The sequence below is a fragment of the Rutilus rutilus genome (genome assembly GCF_951802725.1).
Source record: "Rutilus rutilus genome assembly, chromosome: 7".
NCBI classification, from domain to species: Eukaryota; Metazoa; Chordata; class Actinopteri; order Cypriniformes; family Leuciscidae; genus Rutilus; species Rutilus rutilus.
The window spans coordinates 11,297,241-11,312,655 of NC_140221.1; the positions used below are offsets into that span (position 1 = coordinate 11,297,241).

Below are 15,415 nucleotides of genomic sequence, written 5' to 3' on the forward strand. Positions count from 1 at the left end.
TCCGTCAGAGTGACCCTTGGCCATAGTCAAGGCTGGATTAGTACCCCCAGGGGCCCCTGAGAACTGAAGCTCATGGGCCCCCCTCCTCTACCAGACAACCACAGCCTCCAAAGGTGGCACCAGAATTTTTTTCGTGGAGATATTAGCCGAAAACCACTGGGCGCGCTTCAAAATGGCGGCCGCCAGTGGGCCACCGGTGACGAGACAATCTTAGAAGAACATTTTTCGTATCTCCGCAATGCGAAGACCCAGAGAGCTCAAATTTGGGTGAGGAGGTCCCTTACTCGAACGCGAGAGTGGCGGGCCTCGGGGACGCCCCCTACTGGATCGCCGTTCGATGGGACCCCCCGACTTTAAACGGCTATGACTCGAGGACCCAGGCGAGTTGGACCTCGTGGGTGGGCTAGTTCGAAAGGCATCGTCAAGCACTACGATAAATTCGAGTTTTGAGAATATTGAGCAAGGGGTTCTCGAGATGTACCTTTATAAATATAAGGTATTTTAATTCACCTTTATATTTTTATATAAAAAAATTAAAAACTCCCATCATGGAGTGGCACATGCCCAGATTGCCCATATGATAGATCCAGGCCAGCCCATAGTGAAACCCACTAATATAATGAATACAGCTTTATATTAAACATCAACCTTTTGATTGGCTCCTTTCTTGAAAATTTGGTGCTTCACCCTTGATTAGGGCAAAATTTAATACATAACTATATTACAGAGAGCAGTCTGTTGTACCACGGCCAGGCCCCAAAACATGATGTGTCTGAGCAGCAATATTTTGTCTAATTCATGAGCTGTCCACTAGATCTGTGTCTTACTCATTCTGCTGACTGCGCACACACTGTCCCTGTGCTCTATTGGAAACCTTTAAAGAGCATTCAGCATTACTGTTGATTTAATTACAGTGTATTAATCTGATTAAATGTCACTTTAGTTTTATAGTCATGAAATCTAGAGGCAGTCAACTGGTTCATAACAGCATGTGCTCTCAGATGCCATTTAGAATAGCTTTATAGACTTGAGTTATGAATTATATGAGGATACAGTTTAATACATTTATAAGTTGATTTGCACTACTGTTCAAAATTTGGGGGTCAGTCAGATAAAAAAAAAAAAAAAAAAAAGATTTTGAAAGAAGTTTCTTCACCAATGCACCATTTATTTGATCAAAAATACAGAAAATCACATTGTGAAATAAATGGTTTTCTCCAAACCAATTGTTTTCCCCGTTTTATTAAATACTTTTTGCAACCTATAATACCTAATAATAATAATAATAATAATGCAAACTGCACATCTACGGCATTTATTCATATTTGTTCATATTAATTTCAACATTTACTAATACATTATTAAAATCAAGAGATGTATTTGTTAATATTAGTTAATGCGCTATGAACTAACATGAACAACAACGAACTGCTATATGTTTATTAACCAAGATTAACAAATACAGTCTCAAATCAATTGCTCATGGTTAGTTCATGTTAGTTAATACATTAACTAATGTTAACAAATGAACCTTATTGTATAGTGTTATCGATTCATTTTATGCATCCTTGCTGAATAAAATAATTAATTTCTTGCAAAAAAAAGTCTTCTGTATTTTCATAATGCATTATATGTATATATATATATATATATATATGTGTGTGTGTGTGTGTGTGTGTGTGTGTGTGTGTGTGTGTGTGTGTGTGTGTGTGTGTGTGTGTGTGTGTGTGTATGTATGTGTATATATATAATTCGTTACATTTATATATATATATATATATATATATATATATATATATATATATACACATACATACATACATACATACATACATACATACATACATACATACATACATACAGTATGTATTGTATTTTATATATTGTATTCACTATATCAGCTATTAGATTGGCATCAGATGTTGAAAACCTCAGTTAATAACATGCAAATTCCACATCATTATTAGTTAATTTCCATTATTTTCAAATCATTTCTCTCTGTTTATCAGTTGTGTGCAAATATCAGTAAATAAGTCACTACTAATGAGCAGCGACCACCAGCAAAGCTCAGGGGCCTCTCTTTATCACCACCGGTGGGTCCACAGACATGGCTGTTAATTAACTATTAACTCCTTCCCTTATTCAATCAAGTTAATTATCTGTAATTATTACAGGGCAAAAGGCTGTTTTGCTCTAATGGCCATAATATGGGATGTCCCAAACCCTCAAATGTGGCCATATTGCCAAAAGCAATCCCCTAGAAACAGTGGGGTTCAGCTAATAAGAGCGAACATATGGTGACAATGGTGTGGGACATTTCTGGCCTGTCTCTAGGTTTGACTCACCCTTCTTTTATTTGTTATTTCTGTTTGTCAAAAAGGCATCATAAAAATATGGGTAAAACTGTCCATATGAGTTGTTCATTACGATCCAAGGCATTTAAAGCAATATTATAGTTTTGTGTGACAAACTAAAATGTAGTTATTTACTGAAAATGTTCCCTATCTCTTCAAGAAGAAATATGGTAGAACTGGATTTGCCATATATTGGAACTGCAGAAGATGATGTCAGTAATATTGTTATAAGATTCAATGCTGAGCAGAGAGTATTGTTGGCACAGTAAAAAAAAATTGATTTTGTGTTTTTTTTTTACTTTTTTTTTTTTTAGGCACCAGTCCACAAGACAGCCCTAGAAACTTCTCCCCTAGTGCTTCAGCTCATTTTTCCTTCACACGCAGGTAATGACATGGAAACAGATATGAATTATATCTATATGGAACACCTCAGTTTTCTATATTTCTAATCTACCAAAAAATTACCTTGAGAATAAATAAAAAAAAGGAGGGGCCCATGTCATATATCAAGGGACAAGAGTACCATAGAGACTTGGACTGGGCTCTTTTGACTTAGCAAACACCCACAACACCTTAGGATATTGTGGTGGTGTGATTACCAGAAAATAAAAATCTTGAAAGATGAACGTACTGTATAAACCAGTGCTCAAGATGCATAATCTGAGAGATAAATGGCTGTATTAATAGAATAGGTGGTCCAGATCTGTCAGGAATATCAGCATATCAGTACAGTGTTCAAGTAAACAATGATCTTTGATGTGAGGAGCGTGTGGCTGATAAAAGCTTCTGGTTTCTGCTTTTGAAAACATCAGGAGCTGACAGGCTTTCTACGATTTTAGATGGAAACAAATTTAAAACCGTGGTTCAGAAGTTCAGATCTAAACCTGTCAAGTCAAACTCAGTTTGATCAAACAGGATGGGGTGAAAAATGGGTCTTTTTGTTTCTAAAATTCTTATAACTTTTTTTTTTTTAAACTCCAATTACTATTATTTATTTATGTATTTATTTATTATTTTTTACTATTTATAATCCTCTAGTCATGGACTAAGAGCAGACAGGTAATTCAAATTAAGCTTATTGAGCAAATCTCATGATACCTGTCATAAACATGTTCAGGTCAGATTTAAGCTTTTTTTTCACACAATGAAGCTTTTTTAGGACCATAATTATTATTATTATTATTATTTTTATTTTTATTTTTTTTAAATAGCCAATGTGACATTAGACATCCATACATAATTACTGTATGTTTTTTCTTTCGATTTTGGGTTGAAATGTGACCTGGATGTAAGATTCATGAGATTCACTCTATTATACTTGTACATTTGTCCCAGAAATTAACTATAATGCATCACAAACTTTCCCATGTACATGTACATAACTGTTCACTGTGGATATTGACATCAAGTGCCTGCATGACCATTTTGGAGATTTTTCTGTATTATTTACTCTACCCATTTATCTCTCCTCCCATGCAGTGTTTGTGGCATTTGTCTTCCTGTTATTATCATCAGACCATTCAATCAGCCAGGCCCTTTGGAAATTGCACACAGAGCACTGCTCGAAATGATAGCAGCCCTAGCTCATGGATTACACTGCCACTGTCTTTCATCTGATCTACTTTGAAAATAAATGACTCACTCAGCATTTTCCTTTTATCTAGTGTAACACGCGCCTCTCATGTCTTGGAGCCAATGCAATTCAATCTAGTATATGCAATTTACTGATGATGATTCTATACAGCACTTGTAATTACTTGAGGGTATATGGACTGAAGGATTGTCTATGTTTGTAGAACTGACGGGCGACGCTGGTCCTTGGCATCGCTTCCCTCCTCTGGCTATGGAACAAACACACCCAGCTCCACCGTCTCTGTAAGTACTGTATGTTTTTCAGACGGTAGAAGTATGTGTGCATTCACTGGCAGCGTTTTGAAGCAACAAAGTGACTCTTAAGTCATTCGTTTTCATTGGCTTTTGAAGAGATTCAAGTAGTAATGGCCACTTTTGGTACAATTTTTGTAGAATTCCACCATGTGAAGCAGTTAGATACTTTATTATAGGAAGAAGACCTACCTCCAACTGACCACAAAGAAATGTGGTGGCATCAAGCAAATAAATCGCTGTCAGTATGAATGCACCATTAAAGTGAACCTAAGGCATTTTCACTACATTTGAAAATGTTTTCATTTCAAACCACTCTCTGTCCGCTCTAGTGTTTTCAAGCATTTTCTAAACGTTTCTCATCCACACTGAAACGACGGAAAACGCAAAAATGCGTAAAACCTCATAAAAACTCACTGAGATGATACAGATGGAACAGACATCATAAAGTTCTCATGCTGTTCTTCTGACAGGATCATTTTATTTAGCAAAATATCTCAGCATTCACTGATGTGTCCAGGTCGCACTCAGTCACCATTATATGTTTTGTCTAAAACGCAACTGATCTCATGTTTTGCCGTAGGACAGAAATTGCGAGTAAATTTTATGTCATCTTTGCAGGATTGCGATAGGAAGAGTATACAAAGTAATATCTTTAGCAACAGGGTGAAAGTGTATAGCACATAACAGGCACAATACTGGTATAAACATAGATATCTATCGGTTCAATATGCATGCTTACAATGAGAACAATAGAAGTAGTTAAATAACAGTTGGATAACAATATGCAAGTGCTTTGACCCTTCCCAGTTTAATCTAATACAGTACATGTACTGTTTTTTTTTATTTTTTTTTATTTTTTTTTATAAAGACAATAGATATAGAATATAAGATAACATGTTAGTATTAATGGATCAAGTGTTCCAATATGCTTCTTCAGCCATTTATTGAAAATGGTTCACGGACTCAGCAGCTCTGGTTGAGTTGGGCAGGAACAGGAACCAGCATGGAACAGACCAGAAAAAGGTCAGAGAAAGCGATTTTTGAGATGGCACCACAAAACGTTTGTGGATGGCACGTAAGTCTGAAGTAATGATTTAAGGTAAAAGGGAGCAGAGCCAGTGGTTGTTCTGTAGGCAAAAGTCAGTGACTTGAATTTGATGCGAGCGGCAACTGGCAACCAGTGCAATTTTGTGAGGCGAGGAGTGACGTGTGCTCTCTTCGGCTCATTAAAGACCACTCTAGCTGCAGCATTTTGGATCAGTTGTAGAGGTTTGACAATGCAAGCTGGAAGACCTGCCAGGAGAGCATTACAATAGTCCAGTCTGGCTAGAACAAGTGCTTGGACAAGGAGTTGTGTAGCATGCTCTTATAGGAAGGGCCTGATCCTCCTAATGTTGTATAAGGCAAATCTGCAGGACCAGGTAGTTCTAGCAATGTGGTCTGTAAGGATGACGAACCTAGCTGAATGGTGAAGTTGTGGTGTAGTGTTGGGTTGGCCGGGACCAAAAGCAACTCCGTCTTCGCAAGGTTTAGTTGAAGGTGGTGGTCCTTCATCCAGCCAGAAATGTCTGTCAGGCAGGCCGAGATGCGAGCAGCAACCGTCGGACCATCAGGCTGGAATAAGAGGTAGAGTTGTGTGTCATCAGCGTAGCAGTGATAGGAAAAGCCATGTTTCAGAATCACAGATCCTAGTGATGTCATGTAGATGGAGAAGAGAAGTGGTCCAAGCACTGAGCCCTGAGGCACCCCAGTAGCTAGATGTTGGGTCTTAGACACCTCACCCCTCCACAACACCCTGAAGGACCTACCTGAGAGGTAAGACTTGAACCATTGTAGTGCGGTTCCCGAGATGCCCTTCGTTTCTAGGATTAACAGGAGGATCTGGTGGTTAACTGTGTCAAAGGCAGCAGACATATCCAGCAGGATGAGAACTGAGGATTTGGAAGCTGCTCTTGCTCTTGTCAGAGCTTCAATTACCAAGAGCAGGGCAGTCTCAGTTGAGTGTCTGCTTTTGAAACCAGACTAGTTGTTGTCCAGGAGGTTGTTCTGTGTAAGAAATGAAAATATCTGGTTGAAAACAACTCGTTCAAGTCTTTTCGCGATGAATGGAAGAGGGGATACCGGTCTGTAATTTTCCAGATGTGATGGATTTAGAGTGGGTTTCTTAAGCAGTGGGGTTACCCGAGACTGCTTAAATGCTGTGGGAAAAGTACTAGTGTGAAGAGAGGTGTTTATGATGTGTGTGAGTGCACTGAGGAAGAAATGGCTTGAAGTAGATTAGTGGGATTAGGATCAAGCGGACAGGTAGTAGGGCGATTGGAAAGGAGGAGTTTGGAGACTTCTGCCTCTGAAAGCAGAGAGTTTGTGGTTTGGTAAATTGGCCGCGGATGGTGGTTGTTTTATTTATGAAGAATGTGGCAAAATCGTCAGCTGTTAGGGTTGATGGAGGAGGAGGAGGTGGTTTTGAAAAGCATGCGAGAGTCAGGAGAATTTTAAATTTTGTTGTGATAGTAAGTCATTTTAGCAGTAGAGTAGAGACATTAGACATTAGCAGAGAAGGAAGAGAGGAGGGATTGATAAAGACCAAGGTCGGTAGGATATTTCGATTTGTGCCACTTCTTCTCTGCACCCCTGAGTTTAGAATGATGTACATGGAGAACATCAGATAGCCAGGGGACAGAGGGGGTGATGCGGGCTGGCCTGGAGGAAAGGGGGCAGAAGTTGTCCAAGCAGGATGTTAAAGTGGAGAAAAGAGTATCAGTTGCACTGTTAGTATCTAGTGCTGAGAGCTGAGCAGGTGGAGGAAGTGTGGATGAGACCAAAGAGAATAGGCGAGAGGGTGAGAGTGAGCGTAGGTTTTGCCGAAAGGTGACCTGTGGAGGAGATTGTGTAGTGTTCTGAGGCAGGTTGAGTTTGAGGGTGAGGAGGAAGTGATCTGAGATGTGCAGTGGAGTGACCAGTGTATGGTCAGTGGAGTAGTAGCACGTGTAAATAAGGTCTAATTGGTTACCTGATTTGTGAGTATCCGCAGTAGATACTTGTTTGAGGTCGAATGAGGCAAGCAGAGTGTGGAAATCAACAGCCTGAGGCTTTACTAGGTGGATGTTGAAGTCTCCAAGAACTACGAGAGGAGTACCATCCTCAGGGAAGGATGAGAGTAGCACATCAAGCTCCTCCAAGAAACTGCCAAGTTGACCTGGTGGACGATAAACAACTACAAAATAGATTTTAATAGGCCTAGTGATGGTAATTGAATGGGATTCAAATGAGCTGTTGTCACACAGAGGTGGTAAAGGATAAAATTTCCAATCGTTTGAGATGAGAAGACCAGTACCTCCACCCCTTCCGGTCAGACGAGGGGTGTGTGAGAAAGTGAAGTTAGTGGAGAGGGCAGCAGGTGTGGCAGTGTCCTCTGGTCTAATCCAGGTCTCAGTCAGGGCCAATAGGCTGAGACCTGAATGACTAGAAATAGATGTAATGAAATAAGCTTTGTTTACAACGGACTGGCAATTCCAGAGACCGATGGAAAAATAGAATGAAGTACTAGAAGACACCGGAAAGGTACGCAGGTTGCTAGGATTGTGCTGCCTCCTACGTGTGACATTTGATTTGCGCATGTTAGTAATAGTAGGGATTTGAAAACACATAGTGAAAGAGAGGTCACAAACAGAAAGATGAGAAGAAAAGTTGTGTAGAAGAGAAAAGAAACAAAAGAAAATAATACTCAAGTGCCTTGTCGGTGTCCTTGCTTGGAGGAGTCGTGCAGGTAGAGTTGCTGGTCTTTACACTCTTCGGTCTTCACACGAGGGCTGCCACATCTGCCGCCGCTTTATACTACTTGCTTTATACTCACCTGAAATGTCGTTATTGAATACAGCTGGACACTCCTCACTAGCGAAACTGTTTACCTCGTGACTAAACGCAAACAAACGAGACTTCACCAATGAGATTTCAGCTCTTGAGCACAGTAAACAAACACTGTTTCCTAGTAACTACAACTGCACTTAAATCAAATGAGAAAAAGATACAAAACACTTAGTTACTGTCACCTCCTGTTGCTTGACTGCTTCTTTCTAATAAGTGCTACAAAACACACTGTATAAATAGTGAAAGCTGGCTTAGGCCACGCCTCACTAGCGAAACTGTTTACCTTGTGACTAAACGCAAACAAACGAGACTTCACCAACGAGATTTCAGCTCGCGTTCAAAAACGCCATCTCAGTGTGGACCTAAGGTCAAAACGGAGAGAACACAATGTTTTCACATGAAAATGTATTAGTGTTGACAAGGCATACATTGGCTTTGAACTGTATAGACAGAGTCTCTGTTCCAAAACATAGTGAGCTACCAAAGGCAGCTAACTTATAACTGAAATGGATCCTCAGAAGTGACTAATAAGTGCAGCAATTGTTTGTGAAGCAAACGAGAGACACGATTATGACACGATATGTGTTAGCATGTTGCTAAGCTAACAGTATTCCAGTAGTCAAATGCTCTTGTGGGTTCCCACTCTTTTTATCCTATGAATTTACTGATTAATTCATCATCATTTAGTAAAGTGTGTGTATGTATATATTAGGGCTGCCCCCTAATAGTCGACTAACTGCAGAAAAAACAAAACTCCACAAGAAGTGGCGAAATCACGCAGGTTGTAACGGACAGATCGTTAACGGCAGGAAATCCAAACATTCGCCTATCATTCATCGACCTCAAATATGGCTTATCACTTGAATGACCAGATTCAACTGGAAAATAAATATTCTCAGATTCTCAAATCCGTTTGAAATGTGCATATAGGCGCGTCCGTCCACTACTGCGGAGATGACGGGTCAGCATCGTGACTTAATCTCTGCAGCCGAAAATACAAAAAACATTACCAATAAATTATTAAATTTATATTAACAGTCTTCTCCTGTTTATATAAATTTCTCCTCCTCCCGTGGCAATGCAACACTGTTTGCTACCAGTAAAAGAGACGACCTATCGATATGTTTACAACTCTCAACCAGTGTTTCAACTGCAGAAAGATTTCAATAAAACCGATTGAGAATAATTTGTCACGTAACATTACATTTACCTCAGGCATTTAGTGCCGACAGCAGGTTTGTTCGCTAAAGAAATTAACTCTAGAGACAAGCCTATTCATTAAATTGACTTAACCTGTTAGTAATGTCTTGATTACTTAATGTATGTTTAAATAAATTTGTCATGAAAACAAGTTATGACAGCCACTGTTTAAATTATTATATATAAAATTATTATATATTTTATATAAATTATATAGAAAATATAGAAAATTTACTTTATAATTAGATTTAGAAGTTAATGCAAAACATGCCTTATGTGCAATTTTCAGGCCTTTCTTTAATTTGAGTGTTGATTATTAAAAATAAAAATAAATCGCGACTGATTTTAATAATTTGGGCTCTGTTGTAATTGTAACCTTTACAGTTTTTCTCAGTTGCTAAAACATTAAAACCCATTGGCTGAACAAAGTTCTCAGTTGCCTGAACTCATTTAGCTAATTGTGCAGTCTGTTGTCAATACTTTAAACCATTTCACATGGTAAAACACAATTTGCAGATCTCACTTAGACTTTTCAGCAAAACTCTAAACACATTCTCATTCTCAAAACGCATCCTGCACTCTATTGCACATGTCATCCATACTGGTATACACAAGTGGCAACAATCAAATACAAATAGAGAACACATGTCATTGATTGAACACAACCACTCAAAATTGATTTAACCTGTTTCAAATGATGCCCAAAGACAAGAAGAAGCACATTGATCACGTTTACTCCTTTGATTGTTGTCCCTTTTAGTATTGCATGCTGTAGGACAGTGCATTGTAGGCTGTATACTGTACAATGAACAAATTGTATGGCCCTTTCCATTTGTTAACAGTACTGACTGCTCAATAGATTTTGACTGGTTGCAGGTTCATATCAACAAAGAACAAGAATTACAGTATCACAGAGGAGGAGGAAGAACAAAACAAATTACGGAAAAATATGATTTTTTTTTATTTATTTTTTTAGATTAAAACTTTACTTCTCCCTGAGAACTATATGTTTTGAACAATGTGTTTTCTATTTTTTGGTGTATTGTTTACTGACTGCTTGATAGTGTATATCATTTTGATCACTTTGTTTATGATTTGAGAGCAGTGTTTGATTTTGAACACAGGTAAAACTGTTTTGAGGCGAAAGTTTCATTTTGCAAGAGGAGTCAGAGGTTTTGTAAATAGTGCTTGAAGATTAAGTTTTGTGTTTAATGTTTTCAGAAAATGGAGCAAGGTTTCAGAAATTGTGTTTTAGCAATTGAGAAAAACTGTAATATAGCAGACAAAAAGCTGAACATGATGAATAGGACATGTGGCTTTGCCTGGTTAAATGACGTACAGCTATTATCACTTAGGTTGTACTCCCTTTTGTTGACAGCTATTTTGACAATAATGGCTGTATGATGAGTTATTTTCAGAGGACAGTAAATATATACTGCTATACAAGCAGCATATTGACTACTCTAAAATATATCCAAGTTTCATTTCTATAGTATTGTCCCTTGAGTAGATATACTAAAATGTTTGCAGAAGTGTGAGGGGTGTACTCACTTTTGTGAGATACTGTATATGTAAGCAGCTCACTTGATTTTTGAACAGAGCTAATATCACATAGCCATTGTAGGATCTCCAACTAGCAACTAAAATAGTTTGCAGCCTGTTGTATACAATGAATGCCACCATCTTTGTATGCTGTCGTTATTGCAAGCTTCATATGCTTTGAAGCTTTTGGTTTGTCTGTGTCCTTGCACTAACATGTATATGCGCAACTTAAATTATACTTAGCTGAGACTGTCTGCCATGGGCAACAGATGCTGCCATGACTTTTTCCCAGTCTGATTCATGTGCCTCTGAGCAGTGCCAGATTTGTTTGCTGGTAAATATGTCCCTGAAACTGTGCCAGACTGCCCATCCACTCACTCACTCTCTGGTTGTTGTTGTTTAGTGACACAGTTGCTGCAGCTGCCCATCCTTACAGGAGATGGCAAGCGATTTGATTCTGGCACACCAGCCAACTAATGTTCAGTTTACAGAAAATGTCCCCTTTACACTTGCAAATCAAGACTACAAAACCAGTCACATGGGTCAATTTAAAAGAAATGAGATTTATACAATTTATGAAAGCTGAATAAATAAGCTTTCCATTGATGCATGGTTTGTTAGGATAGGACAATATTTGGAAACTATTCGAAAAACTGGAATCTGAGGGTGCAAAAAAATCAAAACATTGAGAAAATCGCCTTTAAAGTTGTCCAATTATGTTTGCGATTTGTGCTGCATTCACTCACAAAAATAAATGTTTTATATATTTACAGTAGGAAATTTACAAAATATCTTCATGGAACATGATCTTTACTTAATATCCTAATGATGTTTGGCATAAAAGAAAAATCGATAATTTTGACCCATACAATGCACTGTATTGTTGGCTATTGCCACAAATAACCCATGCAACTTGTGACTGGTTTTGTGATCCAGGGTCACATATATTTAAAAAATCATGAAAACATTATTCCCACAAAAATATAAAGCAGCACAACCATTTTCAGTAGTGATAATAAGAAATGTTTGTTGCACCAAATCAGCATATTCCAACGATTTCAGAAGGATCTTGTGACACATTGAAGACTGAAGTAATGGATGCTGAAAATTCAACTTTGCCGTCAGAAGAATAAATTATATTTTAAAAATAGAATGAAATGGAAAACAGTTATTTTAAACTGTAATAACATTTCTCAATATGAATCAAATAAATTCAGCCTTGGTGAGCATAAGAGACTTCTTTCAAAAAGTCTTACCGACTCCAAACTTTTGAACGGTACTGTATATTTGATGTTTAAGTTGAGCAAGCTTTTGGACCAGTGTGATTTCAATGTGGAGTACAGTTTAATTTAGTAGTATTATTTTTTATTTAGATATTATATTATCTATTAGATATTGTAAATCTAAATGTAAAACTTTCCTTCATTCTATCTAGTAGTGTCACTCCCGCCTCCCCTTAGAGCAGTCTACATGCAAAACACTTAACATGTACATCAAAAAATGTCATCAAAATTAATTAAATAATCCGGACATGAATACAAAAGACGATGACCTTTACTGCTGGTGATGACTAATGATTTTAAAGCCCAACATGCACACTTCTGAAAGGCAGACTCATGTACTGTATATGTGTGAGAGAGAAAGTGGGGTGAAGTCATGTAGCTCGCCTTATTGCATGCGTAATATTTATATACCAATATACGTCATATATTCCTATTTATAATAACCCATTTATAACTGCCACGAAGAGCTGTGAACTGGATTTCGGGTGTACGAGCACCGCTTGCACCGTTGCTTTGCCGCTACTAGAACTACCACCAATTTGGAGCTTTCTATGTGTCTTTCATTGAAAATGAACTAGAGACTTGTACTTTCAACGTCCCATGTGAAACTGTCTCTATGACGAAGTGGTACTGCTGCCGGCCCAGTTTATCAGCGGCCCACCGGGAGTTCTCCCGAATCTTCTGATGGCCATTCCGGGCTTGTACATATACTTATATAATATAATGCAGAATTTGCATTTGCAGCTGTTCTAGTGGTTGCGTGCTACTTTTTTACATTGCAGAATGAAAAAAAAAAATTCTGAAAACATGCTTGTGTATGATTTTATTTTTGTGCAATTTTATCATTAAACAAAATCTACAGGCTTTTGCTTGCATCTCAAAGATCGTCCTTTAATTGTGAGTGTGAAGTGGGGGCGGCACGACAGTGATTTGCCTAGAGCGGCAGTTGAGCTTGTGTCATAGTTGTCAATTCTGGATTCAATTTAAGATTCTCATGTTTACATGAAGGGAGTAGGTCATCCATAAATGGATGGTATTAGGATTTTCACAAATATGGAATGATATCAGGTTGAGTATATGATGACATTTGCTTAATGGGTTAATTAATCATGCTTTTTTGAGTACCTCGCTTACATACTTGCACATTTACTGAGGTCTCCGCTCCACATCTTTGTTGGATTGCATCATCATGAAGAAACAGGAAAATAGTAAAATCCATTGCTGTGTTTTAATTTTTATCCATCATCTGCATTATCCACCTAATGATGTGTAATGTAACACATCAGTGGGCATCTTTTCTTTCTTATTTTGTTTTCATTTCATTTCTCTTTTTTTTTTCTTTTCTTTTTCAATGTATTTTCGTTTCATTTCCAGTCGTCCTGTTCATCACAGGAGAAGCTCCATCAGCTGCCTTTCCAGCCCACACCAGATGAGCTCCACTTCCTGTCCAAGCATTTCTACACTGAGAGCATTGTTGGAGACGACCACAGAAGAGTCACACCTATGCGGCCACGCTCCCGCAGTCTCAGGTACAGGAAGCTTAGATGTCGTCTTTTACACTGATCTGAGATCTGTCTTTTTTTTGCATCTTAATTCACATACCATCTGCTCTGAATAGTATACAAGAATTACTGCATCTGAAAAGTATTGAAAGTAGTATGCCAAGATGGTATATGCTTTTTTTTTTTTTTAGCTAATATTACCCACATCCCTTTTTGATTGCTAAAGAGTATGTTACTGTTCTTCTTTAACTTTTAGAGCTTAATTGTAAAACCTAAAAGATTAGTATGAAATAATTTACAATCAGCTGGTCATTATCACAAAATAAACCTTGACAGAAACATGACATGAAGCAGTGCAGTCTTCTATCATCCTGAAGGGCTTTATGTTGGTATGAAGATGTTATAGTATGTCAAAGTATTTACTTAATTAAGTATTGTAATCCTCGCATATATACTACTACTCACTAAAAGAATGTACGCATGTATGCAAACTGGGACACAGCCCATCTCTTTCTCACAATATTAATATTACGGTTTTCATAAATAATTATGACATGACAGTATATTGAAAAGTTTGTTTTTCTTCAATTGCATTGATAGTCCTGGAAGATCCCCATCATGCTGTGACCATGAGATTATCATGATGAATCATGTGTACAAAGAAAGATTTCCCAAGGTAAGTGTAACCTACTTTCAACAATCATCTTCAGTACCAAGTGATTGTATCTTTATAGGGGAATTCATTGTTGGTTTGTATTCTCCACCCTTCAGGCCACAGCTCAGATGGAGGAGCGCATCAAGGAGATCATCCAAAGCAACTCCCCTGAGAACGTCTTGCCTCTGGCTGATGGCGTCCTCAGCTTCGCACACCACCAGATCATTGAGCTGGCCAGAGACTGCCTGGAAAAGTCCCGTCTTGGCCTCATTACCTCACGATACTTCTGTGAGCTCACAGATAAACTGGAAAGGCTCTTTCAGGAGGTAAATTATGCCTTCAGAGACATTGTTTTCTTCATTCTTCTGAGCTAAAACTAACTCTCTATATTTAAAATACTTTTCCCCCTGTGTATTCTTCTGATCAATGCGTTCAATGATGCTTGCATATTGATGACCACTTGTGATGTGCTCTGTTATTGTAACGCAGTCGACTGAGCGATCAGAGAGTGCAGAGGTGACCTTCATCAAGGAGCTGGTAAAGAAGATTCTCATCGTCATTGCCAGGCCTGCACGACTCCTTGAATGTCTGGTAGGTTGTCTACAAGAGTTCTTCAACTATAATATGGTCTGGCTCAATCAGCCTTGTGACTTCTGCTGTGATGTGCTTCAGAATGCTGTTGCTTTAGTAAATTTCCAGATGTTTACCAAACATTTGTTACAACTTGATCTATATTATTTAAGAAGTGAGAATCTATTTGTACAGTCTGGTCAAAGTCTTATGTTAAAGATAAATACTTTCTGTCTTGCAGGAGTTTGACCCTGAAGAGTTCTATCATCTCCTGGAGGCTGCAGAGGGTCATGCTAAAGAGGGCCAAGGCATTAAGACCGACATCCCACGATACATTATCAGCCAACTTGGTCTGACAAGGGACCCACTTGAGGGTAAGTCCAGTAGTCTCGGGGCATCAATGGGCGGTTCACAAACTGTTTGGGGCATATTGCACATAAAAATGCCAAGAACGGGCAAAGTTTCAATTTAATTGGCCGATTACTATGAACACAATTTTTTAAGAGTCCATCAGGAAATAAAGTTTTATTCATAGGCTATCAGGCTGAATGTTTC

At 38.2% G+C, this 15,415-nt stretch overlaps 1 protein-coding gene across 8 annotated transcripts in view; it reads left to right on the forward strand.

Moving 5' to 3' along the window:
* Positions 1–15,415, forward strand: part of mast4 (microtubule associated serine/threonine kinase family member 4) — a 141,579-nt gene that overhangs the window by 103,870 nt on the left and 22,294 nt on the right. For 7 of the 8 annotated variants that reach the window (XM_084414460.1, XM_084414463.1, XM_084414461.1 and 4 more), the window contains 7 exons: positions 2,669–2,738; positions 4,151–4,229; positions 13,508–13,662; positions 14,236–14,311; positions 14,407–14,616; positions 14,780–14,881; positions 15,102–15,234. In XM_084414460.1, coding sequence (XP_084270586.1) covers positions 2,669–2,738; positions 4,151–4,229; positions 13,508–13,662; positions 14,236–14,311; positions 14,407–14,616; positions 14,780–14,881; positions 15,102–15,234 — 825 coding nt within the window. The remainder of the gene's footprint in view (positions 1–2,668; positions 2,739–4,150; positions 4,230–13,507; positions 13,663–14,235; positions 14,312–14,406; positions 14,617–14,779; positions 14,882–15,101; positions 15,235–15,415) is intronic. The other variant, XM_084414462.1, reaches the window with a different exon arrangement.